At 39.1% G+C, this 24469-nt stretch overlaps 2 protein-coding genes across 2 annotated transcripts; one reads left to right on the top strand and one right to left on the bottom strand.

Annotated features, from left to right (window-relative positions):
- The first annotated feature begins 762 nt into the window (after window positions 1-762).
- Window positions 763-15815, top strand: LOC139952725 (adhesion G-protein coupled receptor D1-like). The gene is made up of 17 exons (XM_071951926.1): window positions 763-804; window positions 1320-1428; window positions 1919-2059; window positions 2505-2598; window positions 3077-3197; window positions 4416-4504; window positions 5182-5296; window positions 5696-5799; window positions 6404-6506; window positions 7071-7291; window positions 7571-7637; window positions 8150-8232; window positions 8695-8863; window positions 9259-9324; window positions 10038-10203; window positions 11514-11593; window positions 12186-15815. The coding sequence occupies exons 2-17, from the start codon at window positions 1335-1337 to the stop codon at window positions 12249-12251; spliced, it is 1779 nt and encodes a 592-aa protein (XP_071808027.1). The 5' UTR covers window positions 763-804; window positions 1320-1334; the 3' UTR covers window positions 12252-15815.
- A 4-nt stretch (window positions 15816-15819) lies between these two features.
- On the bottom strand, window positions 15820-19208 carry LOC139952727 (ficolin-2-like). Its single transcript, XM_071951927.1, has 3 exons — window positions 19068-19208; window positions 18707-18974; window positions 15820-16565 (listed from the first exon to the last, which is right to left on the bottom strand). The coding sequence occupies exons 1-3, from the start codon at window positions 19107-19109 to the stop codon at window positions 16312-16314; spliced, it is 564 nt and encodes a 187-aa protein (XP_071808028.1). The 5' UTR covers window positions 19110-19208; the 3' UTR covers window positions 15820-16311.
- Window positions 19209-24469: the final 5261 nt, after the last annotated feature.

Here is a 24469-nt window from a genome sequence, read left to right as displayed (position 1 = left end):
GATACGATGCAGCAATTTAAGCGCTATCATTGGGCACGATGGCGAACTGCAAGACGGTGAGAAGGAGAATCTGCAACAGTTCCTGAAAGTCATCCCGACCCTTCCTTTACATCAGCTACCGACTTCCGAAACCAAAGACGCATCGGAGGTAAGATGTACAAAACCTGCCGTCAATGTCTCAAAGAGTTAGGACTCGTCTTATCTCGTGTTAGGACGAGTAACTCTTCCTAACTTAGGATTAATCTTAAGGTCTGCATGCAAAAGTGCACGGTTGGGACTCGTCCTAAGTCCTAAGATTAGTCTTTAGTTAGGAAGAGTTTGTGAAACCGACGGCAGCAGCTTAGCATGATTTGAATTAAGATGGCAAAATTAAAAAATGGGATTCTACGACAAAAATTATTTGTCAATTATTACAACAAAAGAAGGGTGGAAACAACAACGATAGCGACAACAATCGTGACAACGACAACGACAACAAAAAGGACAGCACAGCGACAGTGGCAGCGACAGTGAAAGTTCAAGTTCCAGCGAAAGTGACAGCGACAGTGGCAACAACAGCGCAGTGGCAGTGGCAGCGGCAGCAACTGCGAAAAATGACAACAACAGCGACAGTGGCAGCGGAAGTGGCATCGACAGTAACAATGACGGCGACATCGACCGCGACAGCGACAGTAGCAGTAACAACAGCAACGTAAAACAGCAACAACACCAGAAGCAACACCAACAATATGTTTTCTATTTTGTTTTTGTTTGCAGCTTGTTCTACAGGTGTACTCCAAGTTAACAGATCCCAAGGAACATGTGGTATGTACAAACAAATCATCCAATGGTTGCATAAAAGGCACTGCATTCTTGACCTGAATAAATGAGCAGTCTCTAATTCAATGTAAACCACAAGGGAAACTGACGGGGTAAATTTTGAAATGATTTTTGGGGTTGAACAAAGAATTGACCAGAGTGGGATTCGAACCAACGACCTCCGGATTAACGTGCCGGCGCTCTACCAACTGAGCTATCTAGCCCTATAGTGGCGGTGTCCCTATTTTGTCAATATCTTTGTTCGGGGTGCCATTTAGAAGCCATACAACCATTAACTCCCGTGTAGCCAGGGATCACACCCAAATTCCAGACATTTATAGAAGCCTGTAATAAAAACAATTACGGAATTCGATTTACAGTTCTCGAAAAACAAACAAACAAACAAACAAACAAACAAACAAACAAACAAATAAAATAATCACAATGTTACGGAGTGTAGTACATGACACGTAATTCAACTGTAAAATAATAACGGATCTTTTTGATATTTTGATCGACAGTCTGTCGAAGACCATATGTCAGTCTCAACTGATGTTGAAGATGCGATGGAGTATTTGGCGGGAACTTTGGGCCAAGGAAACTGTACACGAGCCACCTACGACACGGCAAGTAAGTAATCAACACTCCTTTGTCCAGTAACTTTTAAGTCAGTGAGAATGGACGAGAAAGTGAAGATTCCTGGATAGAATGTACGATCCGAAGGCGAGTACATTGTAGTCAGAATCTACACTTGAATTTATTATAAACATTGTTTCCCCTATCTTTGCACAGTTAATATAGCTAATCGCCAAAGGGAGACTTTGGAACGCTAGGTGGCAGCAGACTTACCAGGTAAATTTCCATTGTTTACGTAGTTCTGAGCATGCGCACATTACCGAGAACAATGGGTTTTACCTGGTAAGTCTGCTGCCACCAAGTGTCCCAAAAGTCTCCCATTGGTTGCAATATTACTGAGTAATGTCTCTACACTCAACTGTACATTCGTAGCGACTCTACAGTTGAATTAAGATTGATGAAGTTTGAATAAATGGAGTCGTTTAACTCAACATAAAAACAATTAAATTATCTGGAACTTATTTTTATTTTTTCGTTTGTGCAGGTGTAACTTTGTGTCACTCTCCGGATGTCAGCTCTTTAGATGGATTTCAGTATAGTCACAACGTGGAATCCGAGCCCGGGGAACTGGACAGATTCGAAGAGGAGCTTACGGTCGACTTGCCCGGTATAGACCTCGACACCGGTAGGAACAAAATAATAAGGAGGCAAGCCCCATGATATTTCCAAGCTAAAACTAGTGAAATTCTTACTGTTTAAAAGTTGGCCATCATTAATACCCACGTCACACTTATTCTGAGTCAGCAGGAATCAAGCAGAACCAGCCGGAATAAAGAACTTTCAAAATTCGTGTCATACTTTGGAGTGACTTTCAAATTGACCAAGCTTTGTTAATATGCAGTTTGACTACTTAGATTGCACTTCGAACCCGCTTGAATGATTCTTGCACATTTCGGGTATAGATTATTAGCTCTCGAATGTAGCTGGACTGAAGTTGGAACACAATAGAAATGTTTCGAATGCTGTGAGAATACAGTCAGAACATATAATGGGATGGACTTGAACACATTGTGTTTCTGGTTATTTAAGGTTTTTTTGAGACAACGCATTCAAGTGATTTTGTCTTGCAGATACTGTGACGTATGTGGTTTTGAGGAAGAAAACACCCGTGCAAGAAGTAAACGGCACCTCCGCAATACAGTTCTCCGAAGAGACCTCCTCTAGGTATTAGCTTTTGTCAAGTAATACGAAATGTTACACGGATGGACTTCAATGTCTATAAATAGTCTTAGAGTTTGGCAACCGGTTTAGACCATTAAATCCGGCTGATGACGTCCACAACTCAATTTTAGTTTGAACAAATGGTTCTCCATTTTTGTTTGCCCTTCAAAATGTTGCTTGCCACCTTTTTCACAGAAAATCGAATCAGAGAAAGGCTTGAGGCATCAAACATCTGAAAGCACAGAATTCTAAGCAACACACATATTTTTTCTGTCACTATTTTCTTGCAATTCCGATGACCAAATCAGCCACATAAGTTTCACAGGTTGGTATTTTATGCACTGGGATACACTGAGTGATGAGATTACTGTTCTTTGACAACTACAACATCATTATACCCAACCAAAACTACAATAATATGGAAAATGTTGAAAGGCTGACATTAATTTAATACCCCCCCCCGTTTTGTTTTTGTGTTTAGCAACAAGTCAGCACCCAACACAACCTCAGTGCACCTGAACAGCGCCATCTTGACATTTTCTATCTTCGTAAACCGCAGAAGAAAGTCAGTTCCGGTCAATTTTAGTTTGCACCATTTGCTGGTAAGAAACATTGTTTCCGTTTCGATGTCTATCAATGTTGGTGTTTTTGTTTAGCATCATTTTCCATGAGAAGCTTTTGTGGTGAAAAATGTAAATGTCAAAGTGGTAATACCTTCAATACCACAATATTAAACGCACGTATTTTAGCGGTTCCATAGTTCCATTTTGTATAAGACCCCCACAAGGGCAGTCTCGTCAGCCCACACAATACTAGTCTTGAAATCAAGACGGTAATTGTTAAGCGCGGTGTGTAGTTACAGCGCGGTTTAGCTGCTACGGGGACGATACACACACCCTCGATCTCAGTATGTGTGTTTGAGTCGGTCGCAGTAGAGCTGCCCCGCACTACCTACGACTGTTGCATGTGTATAAATCGCACTGTGACTGTTGCATGAACGGCAGACAAATAGGCAGCGCCTAACGACTTGTCATCAAGTCTAACACAAAATACGCACACACACACACTGCGGCAACATGCCATTGTGAAAGCATAATTACTGGAATGGGGAAATGATTTGCTGGTAAAATTTAACGCAACGGAAAGCATGCCTCTTAATCACCCCGGAGTTAATACCATTCAATATATTCCAGAAAACTGAGAATTTAATCCTTAAAAAAATCAAATTCCACCTACGTTTTATGCTTGAACATGACATACCAAAATGACAAGAAACAGACAAAGCTTCCCTCCAAAAATGGATATTGATGTTTGGACTCAATCTTCTTCAGTATAGACCATGTGAACCTTGTTTACAATAAGTGTGACCTTGTACATTCTTTCAGTGTTCTGGCAGGCACGATACTGAAAGTTGACATTTTGTGTCATAACTTCCACATAAAACCAAGCGTTACGAAAGTAAAAGCTGGTCAAGTTTTGAGATGTGCCCCTTTCATCATATCAAATGTTGATAAGAATTAGACAGTGCAATATCCACAAGTATTGATGTTTTCTTCCATTGAGCTGTGTACAAATCATGCCTGCAGGAGGTCCAGGCTCTGTTGCTCTTTTGTAAACATGTGATATCATAGGTCACATTGTCTTTTATTGAAACAAATTACTTCTAAAATGACTTCTCTTTTGTAAAATTTGCTTTTTTATGTGACAATTTTTGAATGGTGCACAACTTACGCACCCAATAATGGAACTATACGCAGTGGTATAAAGTTTGTGTTGTTATTGGGAGCTGAAATCTACAATGTTTGCTTTGTTTAATACAGGATGCAGAGGATGAATTCACCGAAGTGGGTGCCTTGAATGCAACAAGGACTACGGCCTGCGTGTTCTGGGTAGAGGGAGCTGGAAACAAGTACAGCTTGATTTATTACTATAAATTTACTGAGCTGCATATTATTATTTTTATTTTATGTTGTTCAAAACAAGTATCGGTAAGCCCCAGTTTTAAACTTAACAGTCAGTACTCCTCCAAAATGATTTTCCGAGACTTAGGAATATCCTAGTGATTGTGGTGGTAGTGGTGGTGGGGAGGGGGCGGACGGGGTGGGGGAGACCCACAACAATTGTTCCTACTCCTCGAATGTGCAATAACAACTAAGTCGCAGCTTTTGTCCTTTCTGTGTGCAGAGTGCATTACAGTCTCATTGAAAAACAATTGGCTGAAACTCTTTGGAGAAATATTGGTAGCCTTTGGCTGTCGGCAGAGCTTACGTCACTGACACCATGCCACAAAACAACACGTAAATAATGTCAAAACAAGCAAGTTTTTAATTCAGACTAGGAGTGTCAGATGCTGAGGCTTGAGTGGCCATGCTGATTTGGAGACAGTCAATATGACAACCAGTGTCGTTGAGGTATTTGTACCCGAACAATATCTTGAATGGTATCCGCTTCAAACTTGCAGCAAGCCAGCGAAGTTCTTTTAAATGAAACTATTTTTAATGGGAAAGGGGTTTTCAAGAATAGTATACGTGATAAAAATTGCAGTAATCGATGTTTGTTGAATTCACGTCTCTTTTGTTACAATAGGGACGGTCAACTGTCGACAACAGGATGTAGCGTTACAACTTTGAAATCATCAAGCTTTTGTTATTGCAACCATTCGACGAACTTTGCTGTTCTCATGCAAGTCACAGCATACGAGGTAGGCTTACATAATGAGGTAGTTGCACATTAGTTGAGGTAGTTGGACATTACACCTTGTCGTGACGAGAACAGTTAAGGGCAATTTAAAAGTAATACTGACGTATCTTTGTTTGGGTGTTTGTTTGGTTTGTTTGTGAAAGAACAAGAAAAGAAAAAAAAACACGCCTGAAGTCACTATACTCTTTACACCAATTCAAATCAATTTATCAATTCAACATAACAAGTATTTCGTTCTTCAACAGATAATAACAAATGAATATACAATGAAAATTACGCACGAAGGTCCAAAATATCCTCCGAACAATTCAATATAAGTCGCACTGGTTTGTCTTACTATTCTTTTATCTTACCTTAATAATTGTTCTCATATTGCCTTGTTCTCATATTTTTCTTGCAGATTTCCGAAGCTGACTCTTCGGCACTTATGTGGATAACATACATTGGGTGTTGTGTATCCATAATGCTATTGCTGTTAACGTTGGCGATCTATGGCTATCTTTGGTAAGAATGGATTAAAAAATGGATACCGAGAATCAGACAAATACAGCGTTTGTATATTAAAGGCAGTGGACACTATTGTTAACTACTCAAAATAATTATTAGCATAAAACCTTCCTCGATTATGAGTATCGGGGAGAGGTTGATGGTATAAAACATTGTGAGATACAGCACCCTCTGAAGTGACGTAGTTTTCGAGAAAGAAGTAATTTTCCACAATTTTGATTTCGAGACCTCAGATTTAGAACTTGAGGTCTCGAAATCAAGCATCTGAAAGCACACAACTTCGTGTGTCAAGGTGTTTTTTCTTTCATTATTATCTCGCCACTTCGATGACCGATTAAGCTCAAATTTTCAAAGGTTGGTTAATTTATGCATATGTAGAGATACACAAACTGTGAAGACTAGTCTTTGACAATTACTAATAGTGTCCACTGTCTTTAAACGCGGTTTCATGTTTGGATTCATACTTTCATATTAACAAAATTGTTTCGAAACTCAAGTCTCTGCAATGAATAGATTTCCTATTTTTTTTTAATGTACCACAAACCGACAACACCTAAAGAACAGCGTCAATTATTTGATATCACTTTTTTATTCACAGGAGGAAGCTTCGATCAGATAGAATATTCATTCACTCCAGCTTGGCACTTGCAATTTTGATTGCACAGTTGCTCTTTATTGGAGGTCTTGAGAGAACTGAAGATAAAGTAAGTCGATTAATAAAGGGCACCACCCAAAAAAATTTTCGTACAGTGGCCGATTGGATAAATATAATTTCCCCTTACAGAATTTACACTGAAAGCAAACGTATCCGGGTTCACAACTACGGAAAAACAATATAAATAATTATCTTCAAGTGCAGACTCTTGGTGGCGTGCTTTTTTTGTGAAGATCAAGTGCTACGTCACGAATGATTCGTTGTATACATCACAAATCGGGAGCTCTACGGTGGACTACCGATAGTAAGCACCAAGATTGGGGCAGGAAGGCTTAGATTAGCAGGTCACTGTCTCAGACATACTAAGCTGGCAGTGAGCAAGCTGGTTCTATGGGCCCCTGCTCAGGGTCGAAACTGCACCCGTGGCAGACCACAAACCACCTATGTGGACACATTGTGCAGTGACCCTGGCCTGCGACTGGAAGATTGACAGCGTTGGAAACCCACATGTTTGGAGGTCCATCAATAAGTATCCCGGATCGACTGAATGAATGATCAACGCGTTACACTAATATTGGTGCATTAAATAATGTTATTTGTTTCATTCGTCTAGGTAGTGTGTAAGGTTATTGCAATACTCCTGCATTTCTTCTACCTGTCCGTCTTTGGTTGGATGCTTGTAGAAGGAATACACCTTTACAGGAAGGTGATCAAAGTCTACGGAAGTGAGAACATCAAGATGTATCCGTACCTACTCGTCGGCTGGGGCATTCCTGCCGCCATTACCTTGGTATCCCTTGGTATTCGTATTGAAGGCTACGGGACGAACAAAGTGTATGTATATCAGAACTATTTTTGTGTTCAAAACCGAGTTAACCAGTTTTCATGAACTATTAACAAGTTATCTTGAACTTTTTAACAAACACTATGGATTCATCCTCGATTTTGTTGTAATTAACCACGGTCCTGAAATAGTCTGTCTCCAGCAATTTATGTTACATACACAATTTCAGGTTTGGCTGGACTCATTTTGAAAACAATGTTTCGTTGTAGTACTACTAATGGCATAAAATACTCTTGATAGTTTGTGTTCGTGTATGTTTGATATTCCAGTTGCTGGCTTGACATCTCGTCTGGTTTGATATGGGCCTTCGTTGTTCCAGCTCTTTGTGTCGTTGGGGTAAGATACTGGATTCGTGTATCCTTCAATTGAAATATATACAAACCCAAGAAAAGTCATGATCCTGCCGTTTTACAACAAATACATACAGTTTTACAACATATTTTGCAATATTTCTCTCCGTGCATTAAAAGCCGTGGACCCAGGTAGAGCCGGAGAAGCCATGCATGTGATTGGTTTTATTTTTAATTTTTTGTATAGGGGTTTTAAAGTCTGAAACTGAAATATCTTTAGTGTCTTCTTTACAAAAAGTTGATGTTATGTTTCCATTTGGATGTTTTGCCGACTATAAAATTCAGATATCGTTTACAATAGACTGTTGCAATTTGCAGCTGAAATAAAACTAACTTTAATGACAAAATGATTATTACTGTATTAATGATTGGTTTAAATAGGGACCAATACCGCGTGGAAACATTACTTTGGCAAAGTTCAGTCGCAAGTTACAAGTTTTCTATATAAATGTTATAAGTAATTCGAAGGGATTTTATTGTGCATTGTTGATCTTTTAGGTGAACATCATCGTGTTTATCTTGGTGTTGCGAGTTATTGTGAAATCGGCCGAGTTAAATGATAAAGAACATGCAAACATCAAGTAAGTGACATTGGACATTAAAGAAACAAGGCTTAATTTAACCGTGTTTTACAATACTGTAACGATAGTTAACCCTGTCAGATAATTCAGCACTCGAGTACAAACAAACGGTAAAAGATTCTGTCTTGGTTGTTATTGGTTCAAATCTGCACGACTTTCCCTAACAACTGTCAGAACAACAAACGCTTAGATAATGTTTCACCACTGGAACGTGTGTTCCAACCTTTCAGCAGGTGAGGGACTCGCCACAACACAGCTCCTCAGCGGTACTGTGTAGCGCCCTCGCGCTGGCGGGTCGGGACCACTGCCCCCTCCCCCCCCCCCCCAGGACACTGCGTGTCTATTTGCTGACACAACTTAACAAAACATCTTAACAAAATAATAGAACTAAAAAGAGAATGAATTTTCTAAGATATCCCCTTTATATTTATTGGTTCATTTATTTGTTTTCTATTTCAAAAGAGCTGGGTTAAAGGGCGCCGTGGTACTGCTCCCAATCCTCGGTCTGACTTGGATCTTTGGGATATTGGCCGTTAATAGCGCCACCATTATGTTTCAGTACCTGTTTACCATCTTCAACTCTTTCCAGGGTCTCTTCATATTCCTGAACCAATGCGCTTTTAACTCAGAGGTAAGCTTCGTATGGTACCAAGTCGACCTGTGGTTTCAGTTCACAAACAGGCAGTGCATTTTCATTTCCTTACTCCGTGGTCGTAGATTCTGGGACCAATTGGTACCGGAGGTGACAGCAGCCCCACTAAATCCATGCCCCACTAAATCCATGTCATTTGATACGATTAAAAATTGAATATTAAATTTGACATTTCCCCAACCTATTTCAACTTTGGATTTATGAACAGGTATTGAACATAACCCAACATAATAACAATTACAAAATATATGCCAAAACAAAACAATAATTGGCAAGAGACCCGTAGTCCACCAATCTGTGTCGTGTTCGATGGTTTCACTACAACTTTTCACATAATTATCATCAATATTCACCTTTATTATGTTTACACACAGGTCAAGGCAGCGTTTTTGCGTATTAGAGAAAAGCGAAAATTGTTGTCGGGTACTTCAATTAGCACAGTTAAGTAAATTTTCTGTTCTGCAACATGTATTCATGTACATTTTACTTCCACTTGAATTTTTAAGTTTCGTTTTGGGTTTTATAATTTCTATTTTATTTATTTATTTATTTTTCATTTCTCCCTTTTTGTGGGAGGGAGGGGGGGTATGGAAAGACGAGTTTTAAGATTAAGTGGATGCATATTTTGAAGACTTTTAAGTTAAAACTTCACCCAACGTATTCTAAACAATTAGTTAAGTTATTATTATATTATTTTTGTTAGAATATTTAACCAACTCAGTGAAAACAGAGATTACATGAAATTCATAAAATATACCTCCGACAGTTTCGCTATTCATATTGGCGGTTTAAATGGTTGATAATGACCAGCTGAAGCTGTTTATAACCGGTTGTTTTAGGATACGTTAAGATGTATACACGCGCACGAATGCATATCCGAAAACTGTCTCAGTCATAAAATGCAACACACGTACAGAGCTCAAGGACGTCTGCAAACGTATAAGTTTTACAGAGTTTCTTAATTCTCATTTCGCCTTTTAACCAAAAAGGCATTATACATGGGAATAAAAGAGTAGTGACTCGTTCTTAGACTGCCGTTTAAAACCTTGGGCCTGTATTGCACGGCCACGACCCTGCCGATTTTAAACGGCAGTTTAAGACCTCGTCGCTACCCTTTCATTCCCTTAATCATAATCACCTAAACTCATTACAGGACCAGGCAGCACACTTCAATTCGACGTCGGTTACACAGAACACTGATGTGAAAACCGTTTCTGACAAAGACACCAAGAAGCATCCTGCCCTTGATAATGACGATCTGGAGGTGGAACCGATGGAAAACGACGAGGAATTTATTCAAGATCTGGAAAAGGCTCCTGGTGAGTAACAACCGTGGTCAAGACGTGGTTTTAGACCGCACGATTTGCAATTACACGATTGTAGTTTCTAATCCATACAAGCTAATCGCTGTTTTCAAGTCTCGTTTTGATTCGTGAAATTCGAGGCAGATGGCGCCCTTAGCAGCGCTGGGTAGACAATGTGACAAAATGGAGTGGTAGAAGTGTAGAAGAGGTAAGAAGAGCAGCGATTTGAAGAGACCTGGGGTGGATTTCACAAAGGTAGTCCTAACTTAGGACTAGTCCTAAGCAATGCTAAGAGATAGGACTGGTCCTAAATTAGGACCAGTAACTCATCCTAACTTAAGACTGGTCCTATCTCTTAGCATTGCATAGGACTAGTCCTAAGTTAGGACTACCTTTGTGAAATCCACCCCAGGTGATGGCGGCGACTCCATGCGTGCCCCCATTACAATTTGAGGACGAGGCTGCCAAGGACGCAAGTCTTTGCCGAATGATGATCACGACGATGATATAGACGTTGAACCAATGTGTGAATGACAGAGATTGGCTTTTGCCTGCTCTGTGTTTACATCCTATTGTGGAAGTTTGCCAGCCATAGTCAAGGGCTTAGACTGTATACGACTTGCAATCAAAGGATTGGTTCATATCTTGAAGCATATCAATTGAAGCGTCGGGTTGAAACCACAAGCTCGGTTCGGAACCACCCCAACTCATTTAGAGATTATCCTTACACAGTGTTACCGCAAATCTTACAGTATCGTATTTCCCACCATACTAACTATCAAGTCGTTTTCGACTAGAATAAGTATAGACCTTTATCACGGTGCAGCCATCTTGAATTTCTCCTATTGATATCAATGTTACTAAACCGAGGCTGGAAGAGCAAAATAGTATGGTTCCTAATTGCAAGGTGATTATTGGCATGCATTGTTGTTGTTCAATACGAGGAACACGAACAAAATGGACGCAGCATGATATTGTCGTCTAGTTTGGATTTGTGTAATTGCACATTTCTGTTCCATGTGCTTTTCACTCGCTGTTATGTCTTGCGTTTGTCTTGTTTTGTCTGCCCTGCACTCTACCATGGCCAACTTTGTGGTAGGCCATGATAAATGACCTGGGCTTAAGTGTGCTTTCTTTGACCTCTGTTGATATTTTCTATATATTGATTTGCTCAATAAAGATTGATTTACCACCACCTAGACGTTGAACCGATGTTTGTCAGTGTTGTAGTCAAGACCGGTCACCCGAGACCGAGACCAAGATCAAGCAAAGGAATTACAGAAATAAAGAAGTAAATTTATATAATTTGCTTTTCTTTCTCGAAGAACCAGTATCAATTGAGCCACAGCGAAGTGAACCCTTTGAGTTCTACAAGCTACCGCCCTCTGCCAACTTAAACGCTCTGGTAAGTAGACCCAACTGCATAATCTTCATTTTTTATTCAATGGTCTATGTACTTTTTGTAGGACAAAAATACAATATTTACAGATTTACACTAAACTTCCACAGTTTGAAGATGATGATAGTAGAAAGCTTCCCTGAAAATAATTATTAGTCGCTAAGGTACTTTTTTTTTTTTAGTAAACCAATGTCATGAAACCAAAAACACAATTTAATATTCTTTATCCCCGATGCAAATTTAACATCTCTTACAGTGTCATGAAAGTGTTCATGAGGTCAAACATTATTTTAGCATGTAAAAACGTATTTTCATGACACTGTTTTAGTAACTTCTCAAAAACTATAGCACCTCAGCAACTAATACTTTCAGGTACGCTGCCGTCATATATTATTTTCAAACGGTTTAAATTTTATGTAAATCTCTGGACATTGTATTTTGTATAACAACAGTACCCAAATGCTGTCAGTCTACCTTGGGTCAATTTCAATGAAGGACTATAAGATTACTCTTCCTTTAACGCACGGCCACGACACTGCCAGTTTAAGAACTACTCAACACTCTTTTTTTTACCTTATTATATTTTTTCCATTTGCAGAGGAAGCTTCACAGCAATAAAGTCTACCCCAAGTTCATGGACGAAGGTCCTACGGAGGAAAAGTGAATCGTTTTCGTTTTAACCTTGTCTTTAAATCACTTTTGCTAGTAGAATTAATCGTTCGTTGTAGTTGTTAAAGCGCGTATTGTACATTAAGTGATACCGGCTTCGACTTATGTTGGAGTAGGAAGTAGACAGTAAAAGGACGAGCATGCACCCACTATTAGTGATACAAAGTGCGCAATATAACAACGTTAATTTGCAGTGTACAAATAGCATAAATATTTTAATAGCAATATAAGTAAAATATAAGTACATCTTGATGTGATGAAGTGTCGAAACGTTGATGTTACCAGTTATCATTATGAAATAGTCCGTCAATACATAATTTAGATAGAAATATAATATTGACGTTTTACCTGAAAAAAACATTATCGTATAATGGCATGAATGCAAGTTTAATGTAGACTGTGTGCTCTGTAAAAAAAAAAAACAAAAAAAAAACAGAAGCAGGGCGCAGCCATGTGCTAAATTTCATACAGCTGGCGAGTACCGTAGACGTTTTTTTTTTTTTGTTAAGGATTATCCGGTCCATATAAGCTGGTTTTCTGGTGTCGTGGTCAAACCACCCAAATGGAAACTATCAACGGTTTGCTATCTAGGTTGTTGAATAATGCTTTACAGCAGTAGTCATTAACTATTTGTTATGAGTTTGTGACATGTTGCCTCTTCTTTCCGACTACTCTTCTTCCCTCTTGCTCTTTTTGTCCAGTATGACACTGAATCGGTGCTATAATGACTCCCCAAAGAGTTAACTGACGCCAGATATGATTTAAAATCCCATTTTAACAAGTTTGCAAGTGGCTATGACCCCGAGATGTGCCAGCCCCCCCCCCCCCCATGGAATCGGAAACCACTCTGACCTGGGTGTTTTTAGAGTTTGATGAGGTTCATTGTACTGTAATACTAAACAATGAATTTAAATAATTGCACCCTTATCTATTCAACGTACACATGCAAGCCAGCATGGACTAATCCAAACAAAAGGTAAATAAGATATAAAGCTACAAATATTGGTAAAATGTAGTAACAACACAAAAAGCGTAGCTAATCTTGTAACATTCCACTGAAAACTATCTGAAAATTTCAGTAATCTACTCCACCTTTAAACTTGCCAACTTGTACATAATTAGGTGAATACATGAACAGCTATTGACTAGAATGTATTGGTACGTTAATTGAATTATTACACATTAGTTGATGTATTGTCATAGTATCTCAATTTTCTGACCTTAAGCCTTAAAGCGAACGAGGCAACATTTACTACCTCAATACTCAATATCATACTTTTAAAGGTACTGCGTAATAATTTGTCAAAGACCGAATGTTCTCACTTGGTGTATCTCAACATAATGCATAAAATAACAAATCTTTCAAAATTTTCACTTATAATTGAACCTTGTTGCAATTTTTTTTTCTGTTTTCAGTTGCCATAGAAAGGCTTTAGGCCTTCAGTCTTTTACTGATTCTAATATTTGAGTGAGAAATTACCTCTTTGTCAAACTTCATTGCTTTATAGGGAGCCCTTCTTCACAATGTTTCGTAATACTATCTACGGCTCCCTGTTTCTCGATATCAAGAAGTTGTTATACTAAACAATTTCTGAGAAACTACCATAGTGTCCAGTGCCATAAATAATTAATTGATTTAATTTTTATTGTTACTTAAATATTTTTATGACGAATTATTTACACTTAATCTAATATCTACAATGTTTTGAGTGTAGTAGTTAAACAATAATTGATAAAAAAATATGTAACCTTCGAAGAGCGAATGAACAAATATGAACAACATCAACCATAATGACCTTTAAACAAAAAATCATTGTAAAATCAAAAAACAAAATAACTAGATCCCCTTTTAGATAATAATGAGAATTATTCCATTCTAGAAGAACAAGGGTTATAAACTCCCCAGTCATTACTATTTGAAGAAATTACCTTACTAATGATAATTAAGTACCATCAGTAAACCATTTTCAGAAGGGTTACGAGATGATAGTATTAATTATTAGAAGAGTGTAGTCATATCTGACGTTGCAGTTCATAGATAGTTTTTAACATTTTTGTCAATAATTTTCACAATTAGAATAAGTTAAGTCTTGACCAGTTGCTGTTAATAAATAAAATCTGAAAATATTAGAACTGAACCATGAACAAGCTCAACTATGATTTTAAATATAGATACCGAACAGAGAATTAAAACACCTTGTGGTGTTGAAATAACACAAATTTAACTTTGATTCTTTTGTTGGCATCCGTGTGACACCCCTATGATATCAGTTCAACAGCTTTTTTTGCAGTGCTGCCAGGAACTCAAGAATCCTAAAAACCGACGTTCTCGGTACTGTGTTTGACGAGGCAAAGTTCTATTCGATGTAGTCTGGTCCCCTGACCAAAGATTCATTGACGTCTCTTGTTAGAAATCTTAGGTCAGGTATCACCCACGGTTAAAAATAGAGCATGACGCAACTTGCCAGGGTCGGGGGGTCATCTCCAGGGAAACCATGTGTGCACCTAGTTGCGATAACGTAACCCTCCTCCCGACGGCCGCCAGGCCGGAGGGTTACGAGATTAGTTTGATCGGCAATTAATGACAATCTGGTTCAACACGTATAATTTCGACAGCTAGTCACCAGATTTGCCCCATTTTTACCACTTTCAAAAATCATGAAACTTAATCCTCAATCAATGTCTAATGAACACTCAAGTCAAAACACCTTTGAAACAATATTTTTGAAGAAAAAGGACAACAAATTACTTACCAGATCCCGGAGCGATTTCCCAGGTGTATATATTTTGAACTTGTCGCATCGCTTTGCAAACGCTTTATTTAGGCACAACGCCTGCATTGACAATAGCTGGCATAAAAACTCCTGGATCTACGGCCGACAAGACTGACATTACGATTCCATACCGAACATCAACGATACTGTCCGAATGTTGACGACAGCACGTTCGGAACAATTCGGATAACTTCGAAAAAGGAGGAATTCCTCCTTTTTGGTCACGTGGGTTTGGGTGATACCGGACCCTAAATTCGACAGAGCCTAGTCGGAGATTTTTGGGTCTGGGAACCAGACTATATTATTTGATGTTAGATGTACCTTGAAATAAATACATTGTACATTATTTTGAAAAGGGGACACTACAACTATAAATATGAAGAATGTAACACTGTCATACATTAAAGGCAGTGGACACTATTGGTAATTGCCAAAGACTAGCCTTCACAGTTGGTGTATCTCAACATATGCATAAAATAACAAACCTATGAAAATTTGAGCTCAATCGGTCATCGAAGTTGCGAGATAATAATGAAAAAATAAAAATAACATTGTCACACAAAGTTGTGTGCGTTTAGATGGTTGATTTCAAGACTTCAAGTTCTAAATCTGAGGTCTCGAAATCAAATTCGTGGAAAATTACGTCTTTCTCGAAAACTATGGCACTTCAGAGGGAGCCGTTTCTCACATTGTTTTATACCATCAACCTCTCCCCATTACTCGTCACCAAGAAAGGTTTTATGCCAATAATTATTTTGAGTAACTACCAATAGTGTCCACTGCCTTTAATCGTGATGCGCCGTAGCACCTAGTAAACCCTTAGAAGATGGTAACTAACTGGGTCTCAAAATTCATTACTGCAATAACCTATCTTTCTGAAAGTTTGTATATACTCAGCGCCTTGAGTACCTTATTGGTAGACACGTGCGCTATTTAGGACTTCGATATTAGTGTGGAGAAACATCAACCGCACCCGATTTCACGAAGCGCTGTAAGGAATAATCATATTTTGAGTTCGGACGAGTAAAAACTCGTCCTAATTTAGGATGGGTTCAATGCGTCAGCGTCTATAGATACGGAAATAAACTCGTCCTAAGTCCTAAGATTAATCCTAAGTTAGAAAGAGTTTTGTGAAATCGGGCTCAACTTAAGTACGGTATTGCTTCAATACAGTGGACATTTTTCCCCCACAGCGCATAATAATCAAATACTTTGCATGACGTCGTTTGAGCAGCAGTGTATGGAAAGCATGGGTCATGAAATATATAGGACTAGCTGTTCTTATGGTTTGGCTCTAGTTTTCATCTCTGAGGTTTTGAGTGAGTAGAGAGATCCTTTCCAGGCTCTCCAAATGGTTCCATTCCTGTATTTGATGTTGACCCCATGAAAGTACACCCCGTTAAGATTTGAATGGTAGCAGGCTTTGTACCACCACCCGCCACCGCATCTTTGAGCACAATTGCCCGCCGAAAAGTAATCGTTGTCTAAGTCCTTGGTAGTGAACTGACGGTTATTGTGATAGCTCAATGAGTCGCCTGAAATATAAACAAATATTACCAAGTTATATTTAGTCTAAATACATTTATTATTTTAATTTAAAAGATGCACGGGTAAAACGACTGTTTGAGGCACTGGAAATATTTTGGTAATTTTCAAAGACCAAGGTTTTCGTTGGTGTATCCCATAAATCTGTGAAAAATTTTACTCAAATGGTCATCTTAGTTGCAGAAGGAAATGAAAGAAAACACTCCTTGATGCACATGTTTTTTTCTTCAATTTGCCATTACGTCATTCGGGTGTATTCTTCACATTATTTTGTGTTAATGCAAGTCGCCAGACACACAAGGCCTGAAGGCTTTATGTCAAAGGGCTCAACAAAAATAGTTTTCCAGTTGTCACCTACTCAGTGGCTGAAACAGGGTGTTAACCCCCTTTACAGTCAATACGGATATAGACTTGGGTATAGTCCATGCGCTAAGTGACACATTTTTATTGACAAAGAAAACTGCCATTTATTGGTCAACCAACTTTTTGTGATTTTTTTGCAAAAGTTTTCTGAACTTTCTCCGTGACCTAACCGCCTCGAGTCGCAACAGATAACTAGAGGAACATGGACTGGGCCCCTGTCTTTATCCGCAAGGAAAAAAGACAGGTGACTGCTACTCAGATCCAGTGATTCCATTGAAGACACTGATATTATTGGATAAACGCGCAGTGACATGAGCTTTCCATGAAAATGCCCAAACAGTACACTCCTATCACGCCCGCCATTTAATTTGACTGCGTATCTCTATGGGTGCGTTCGTTTAGCTTCCCTGGGTCGACCCCGGTGTGTGGCATTTTTTTTTCCCAGGACGAACGTGGGTAATTATCTGCACACGTTCGTCCTGGAAAAAACAAAAACCGCCACACACCGGGGTCGCCCAAGGGAAGCTAAAAGAACGCACCCTTTGTGAAAAGAATTAAGGTCAAAGGTGCATGTACACGCCGGCTGGAGGCCGGTCTCTGATATCAAATGTTCAGGCTATCTAATAGAAATATTGCTCCTGGATGGCGGAAGGTTTGTCCGGCTGCACTAGTTTACTAAACAATGCAGAGTTCGACAGAGAGTTCGACTATTATGTCAGTTATTGGCCACCCACTTATTACAAGGGGCCAATTTCATAGCGCTGCTAAGCACAACAAATTTGCTTAGCATGAAATTTTAGCCTCGATAAAAACAGAATTACCAACCAAATTTACACGTGGTTTGAGGATACACAAACAACAGCTGAATACAAGTAACAAGCAATATGCAACAATTGGAAATAATATGTTTGGTAATCCTGGTTTTATCAAGAAGAAATTTCATGCTAAGCAAATCTTTGTGCTTAGCAGCGCTATGAAATTGGGCCAAGGTAAAATGGGTTGTGGCTGCCAGTGGCTGCACATGACATACATAATTTATCTCAGTTACTGCATGCACACAATGCTCTCCCGACGGAATGCGCTGTAACCGATATGCGGCAGTTCATAATTTCATGGAAAGCCACATACCTACTTAAATCATTACAACACTTTTGAAAATCGTGTGCGTTCTTCATACAAGCATGGGACTCAAATTTCGCTAAATGGAAACAAGCATCATCCCTCTTCGGGTCAATTGGAGGGGTAAAACCGATTTGTTACCTGTGGTTGGTTTAGTATTGAAGTCAGTGCCAAGTGCACGCTAGGGCCCAATTTCATCGCCCGAATTCTGCGCTTACGATCCCCATATTCCGCTTACACGTGCAATCGCCGAATATCGGCGCTAACTGTGTAAGCGCAGAATGCCTGTGTATTAACGTGGAGTACGAACGTGAACAAGTTCTTAGTTATCCGCCAACCCGTTAATACGCTTGCCGGATAAGCACGGAATCCACGGCGTACGTAAGCGCCGATTCTTTGCTGATGCTAGGAGTCCACTGGTCCAGCGCCAGTTGGGAGGCAGTTTGAGCCACTATACGCCACTAGGCACCTTATTGGCGCCACAGTAAATTGTATTGGCGCAAACTGGCACCAACTGGCGCTGGCCCAGTGGACTCCTAGCATGAAGGGAAGCAGAGCGACAATTGGGCCCAGTTACATTGTCACTCCCAACGACACAGGCATCTTTCTTCGGTAGGTCTATCTGCGAGGGATTATTCCGATTTCTTACCTGCGGTCGATGTTGAATTGAACCTTCCCAAGGTTAGCCTGTACTTGTCACTCTCGTCAGCGATGCTGAACGAGTCATAGTAGGCAAAACTTGATTCGTTCTCGAAATCTGAGAGATCAACGCGGAGTTCGTACTCGCCCTGAGCAGTCAGACGGTGCAAGTTGTCGTTACCGAGCCAAAACTCTCCCTCTAGATTCCCAAAGCCCCGGCTGTACTTGACAAACATCCGGTAGAATTTAACACTGCCGTCCTGACGCCGCTGGAAAACCTAAAAGAAACACAAATCACTTTGAATAACATAAAATCGTCAAGAGGTTAGATTATGAAAAAAAGAAAAAAGAAAAAAAAGTAATTATCTTACCGTCCATCCTCCTCCGTCTGTCTCCATATCACAATACGCCATGAACGGCTCCCTGGAATCCAGTGGTTTGATCGTGTACACACCACTCCCAGTCACACCCTCGGCGAGAATTTCAGCACAATCTTTCGGTATCTTCAAACTTACTGTTTATGTAAAAAAAAATATATGAAATAGATTTGGTTACGGAAGTTGATCAAAATTGAAAACAACGTGGTTTATCCCTCAGAGCAGTTGAGGGGCGGGGCGGAAGGGCAAACTTCCTACTTCTAAAAAATGTGTATATCAGTCACGCTTATCTGTTTTAAAGGCAGTGGACACTATTGGTAATTACTCAAAATAATTATTGGCAAAAAACCTTTCTAGGTGACGAGTAATGGGGAGAGGTTGATGGTATAAAACATTGTGAGAAACGACTCCCTCTGAAGTGGAGTAGTTTTCGAGAAAGAAGTTATTTTCCACGAATTTGATTTCGAGACCTCAGATTTAGAACTTGAGGTTTCGAAATCAACCATCCAAACGCACAAAACTTCGTGTGACAAGGGTTATTTTTCTTTCCTTGTTATCTCGCAACTTCGATGACCGATTGAGCTCAAATTTTCACAGGTTTGTTATTTTATGCATATGTTGAATATACACCAACTGTAAAGGCTAGTCTTTGACAATTACCAATACTGTCCACTGCCGTTATTATCATTAAACATCAAATGTACATACTAAAGTGTCTTCTTATAAAATTAAGGTTGACAAATAAATTTTGTTTGGGATGGCAGATTGGACTCTGTATGGACCATTTATAACGTTAACCCAAGAAATCCTTCTGTGTACATACAGCCAAAATTGGTTGTTAAATCACATGCCATCAACTGCATGCACTACATACCTTTAACACGCTGTCACTATCTTACGTATGATCCCCGTTTCCAATAACAGCAATGAATTCTAACATTCATTGCGCATGGCACAATATTATTGTTTCGTTTAGCCTCCGTTTGGTTCAGTGAGTTGGAATCAAAGATTATATAGCGCCGCAAGGCGCTAGATGCGGAACTCGGGCTGGAATGTGAAATCCCACTGGACGCCATTTCGGCAAGTAACTATTATGATACAACAATAGATCAGTGCAGATCAGCGCAGACAATGACCATTCCTATCAATGGGAAACAAAACATTCACTTGCTGAAATGGCGCCCATGCGTATTTCACGTTACAACAATAGATAAAGCTTCAGTTCCGCATCTTGTGCTCTATAATCTTTGGTTGGAATGGAGTAAAATCAAGATGACCACATAAACGTTACAAAGGTCTATTCAAAAATAAACTCACCATTGCAATTCAGCCATTGTTTGATCTCTTTGAGGTCGTTACTTAGCAGATAGTTGTCGTAGTAAGTCACGTTGAATAATCTTTGAGGTGTGTGCGTTGACAATCCCCCAAGCATCACCTTTGTGCACTTGCAGGGGTCTTCTACCGGAATCACCCAACGGTACCCGTGGTTAGAGTTTGGGTCCGGTTCTTGGCCCATGGTGCACACAATCGCTGAAACTGTGAAGGAAACGCAATGAACCGTAAATTTAAGTAGCCCCAACAACATGGAAATTACGCTCTCCATTGGTCAATGCTGGTTAGGGCTAATAAAAGGGAAGGTGCACTATTGGTAATTGTCAAAGACCAGTGTTCTCACTTGGTGTATCTCGACAAACCTGTGAACATTTGAGCCCAATTGGTCATCGGAGTTGGGATAAAATGATGGGAAAAAAAACCAGCAAAAACCTACGCCCGGACACATTTGCATATGCAGTTAGGTCCGCCCCGTGCAAAACCGTCTTGCAGTAAATTAAACGCCCTTGGTCGACGGAACACGTTCGCCATTTTTTTACAAGCTAAAGTGCATGTCATGAATGACATGGGAAATGTTCGGCCGGTGGGTATTCGCTGCAATCGTAATAATACGTGAATATTCATGCTGCATATACGTAAGTTCAGTGCCAGACGCTCGCTTGGAAACGCGCGCACATACGTGAAACGTGTATAGTCATGTACATGTCCGCCGGACGGTTTTTGCATAGCCCGGACACAATTGCATATGCAAAAGTATCCGTAGCGGACAGTATTCCATGGCGGACACAATTGCATCTGACACCGGCCCTAAATGCTCATTCTGGTGTCGTGCAAGGAGTAATCGAGGCCCCTAAATATTTTTCAGAGGCAACACGATTGAATTTGTTGAACTAAAGATAGTAAAAGTACAAAACAAATTAAATCGAAGACGTGAACTATTATTTTGGAGGCACGATTATCATATCGAGAGAACGAGTCAAGTCAAAACACGATACAATACTTTGAGTGCACAACAATGTTGGTGTTTTCGAATCATTTAAATAATAGTATATTTATTTGGTTTGCAGTAACACCATGGATGTGTGTATCTACTTGCCAGGCAGAGTTTACTTATTATTTGTATGCATTCTTTTTGTAGAGGCCAGACCCTGTACAAGCCTAGGCTTTCTGTCTGCGACCTCCCCATACTGTTATTAAGTTCTTTAATTAGTTTTGTCCCTTATATTGTACCCTTGCTTTATGATTGTACATGTACACATGGTATGGAAAATTAACCTGAAACCTGAAACCTGTTTGTTCTTTTACTCGCTAATACTCTACTGTACCGCGGAGTGGATGTTTTGGATTGTTCGGGAGACTTCTAAGTTCTGAAAAGAACTGTTCAGATGAAAGAACAACAAACAACATTTAAAAGTCTTACCTTCAGAAATTTCTGATGACAGGAAAACAGCAACAAGTACGACTAGCGACATTATGAACTGCGCCATTTTCATTAAGTGGTCTGCACTGCAGCAGCTTTACATTAAAAGTAAAAGAAATGCGCAACGCCGTTATAAACAATGCATGCTCAACCAATTAGCTGATAGTTTGACCCTGAGATAAACTCCGTTAAACCACGATGAAAAAAAAATACAAAAAAATAAAATGATAATTTTTTTGGTCAGTTAGAGTTCTATTCCCCCAGCACCATAAAAACTCTTGAAAACATAAAGTATTCGCTATATAAGTACGTTAATTGTTACATAAATAGTTTCATTAAGTTTCGAATTTCTTACGTTCTCTTTTTCATTAGTACCAAAAAGATATTAAACAAAATATCTCATGCAAACGTGTAATTGTTTTTTTATTATTTTCTCGTGACTCAGATGACCGATCGATCTCAAACTTCTAAAGGTTTGACAGTTTATGTATGGTACATGTATATGGTGGATTACACACAGTTTTTACACTGCAAGCAACAGTTTTGCTAGCAAAACAAAAAACATCAATTTTGAAATGTTCCTTTAACCATTATCAATGCATGTGTCATGCTTAGCATAAATTATTATAACCTACCTAAATAATAAAAACCACTTAGTACAAGCGGGGCGTACCATTAACGACACTATAAATTGCGCCTTTTTTCATGTCGGTCTTAAAGGAACACGGCGTTGCCTTGGATCTGTCGAGTCTTTGAAAGGCGTTTGAAACAGTTACTTACGAAATGCATACGGTTAGAAAGATAATCTAAAAGTAGAATAAAATGATCCACACAAACATGCCTCGCATTGGCACGGTTTTCCTTTTACTTCGCAAATAAACACTGTCGGCCATTTTATGGAGTCAAAATTTTGACCCCAGAAACTGGCTGACCGTGTTAGTTCCAGACGTAAAAGAAATACTTGTTTGGATCATTATATTTTACTTTAAAAATTTATATTTTACTTTAAAAACATTTTTTTAACTGTATGCATTTAAAGTAATGGGTTTTTCACCATGATCACGTGACTCAGATGAGTTTTGTCAATTCAATGTAATTTTGCTTTAAAAACATTTGTCTAACTATATGCATTTAAAGTAATAATAATGTTCACGTATAATGACCGATCGATCTCAAACTTGTATATGTTTGCAGTTTATGCACATGGTGGATTGCATGAAGTGCTTATACTGCCAGCAACTGTTTTGTTAGAAAAAAAAAAAAAAAAGGAATGTTCCTTTATTCAGTATCTAAGCATGCCGCGCGCTTAACATAAGTTATCATAAACTACCTAAATAATAAAAAACACTTTGTAAAAGCGACGCACACCACTAACGGCACTATGAACTGCGCCATTTTTACATGTTGGTCTTACACAGCGCTTGACATAATGAAAAAGACGACGAACTTTTTTTTTTTAAATAGTTTGAAAATATTTCTGGGCCGAACTGTTCAATAACTCTGGAACTAAGCATGCTAGAGAGACGCATTTTGTACCGGACTCCTCCTGGCATACCCCTGCAAGTGGCAGGCAACACGAGAAACACAATAAAGATTGGAAACATCCAGATATAGTTTAATTTTTTTTTTTTTTTTTTAATGTTCTACCAGAGAAAAAAAAAAACACTAAAATTTGTCTCAATAATATATGTACGAGCAAACCAATTCTAAAAAATTGTATTTTATTGCAATGATGGATTAAACACGTGACCCAAGTTCCATTTCTGCCCCAGTAAGGCCCGATCATCGGAATCGATGACCGGCATGATCCTAGAAAGAGTCAAATTGACGCAGAATCTGAATCAAATACCCATTTGGCCACGACCATGAAATGGACCAAGCCCCGAGTCGGAAACCAGGTCAATTCTGACCCACGGTAAAATCTGATGAGAGCCATTGATATTAAAAGGCACTGGAAACTAGTGGTATTTACTCAAAATAAATATTAACATAAAACCTTAATTGGTAACGAAAAATGATGAGCTGTTGATTGTATAAAACATTGTGAGAAACGGCTCCCTCTGAAGTGACATAGTTTTCGAGAAAAAAGTAATTTTTCACGAATGCGATGTTGAGACCTCAGATTTAGAATTTGAGGTCTTGAAATCAACTATCAAAACGCACACAACTTCGTGAGACAAGGGTGTGTTTTCCTTCATTATTATCTCGCAACTTCGACGACCAATTGAGCTCAAATTTTCACAGGTTTGTTATTTTATGCATATGTTGAGATACACCAAGTGAGAAGACTGGTCTTCGACAATCAATAGTGTCCAGTGTCTTTAAGTCACACAGTTTTGCTTCTATGTAAAGACCCCGAGGTAGAAACGCCATAACATTTTATTATCCCCCTTGAATCATCAAAAACATATCTTTGAGAAAAAAAAAAAACAGAACCATCAACAACTGGGTAGAATCGTATTACGTTGCGCTATAATGCAAACGAACTTAGCATTGTATTTTCCGAGTCTCTTTTTACAAAATGAAAGCATCAAGTCTGAAATACTTAAGGATGGCGGGTTTTAAATTCGAACACAGTTTATTGGCCAATCTTAACAAGTTTGGCACCATCGGATGGCCATTTTCAAGGGTTTTCTTCTGGTAT

The sequence above is a fragment of the Asterias amurensis genome, chromosome 20, assembly GCF_032118995.1.
Source record: "Asterias amurensis chromosome 20, ASM3211899v1".
Classification (NCBI taxonomy): domain Eukaryota; kingdom Metazoa; phylum Echinodermata; class Asteroidea; order Forcipulatida; family Asteriidae; genus Asterias; species Asterias amurensis.
The sequence above is the reverse complement of the archived record's forward strand: the minus strand, read 5'-3'. Positions and strand labels throughout refer to the sequence as shown.

What these genes read in the sequence shown, in the direction of transcription:
- LOC139952725 (XM_071951926.1), top strand. Translation starts at nt 1,335, where the DNA reads ATGTCAGTCTCAACTGATGTTGAAGATGCGATGGAGTATTTGGCGGGA. An exon ending in AAAGAACATGCAAACATCAA is followed by an intron (nt 8,233 to 8,694) that starts GTAAGTGACATT and finishes CTATTTCAAAAG; the next exon opens with AGCTGGGTTAAAGGGCGCCG. An exon ending in CTGCCAACTTAAACGCTCTG is followed by an intron (nt 11,594 to 12,185) that starts GTAAGTAGACCC and finishes TTCCATTTGCAG; the next exon opens with AGGAAGCTTCACAGCAATAA.
- LOC139952727 (XM_071951927.1), bottom strand. Translation starts at nt 19,109, where the DNA reads ATGGCGTATTGTGATATGGAGACAGACGGAGGAGGATGGACG. An exon ending in CAGACGGAGGAGGATGGACG is followed by an intron (nt 18,975 to 19,067) that starts GTAAGATAATTA and finishes TGTTTCTTTTAG; the next exon opens with GTTTTCCAGCGGCGTCAGGA. An exon ending in CAATTCAACATCGACCGCAG is followed by an intron (nt 16,566 to 18,706) that starts GTAAGAAATCGG and finishes TTTATATTTCAG; the next exon opens with GCGACTCATTGAGCTATCAC.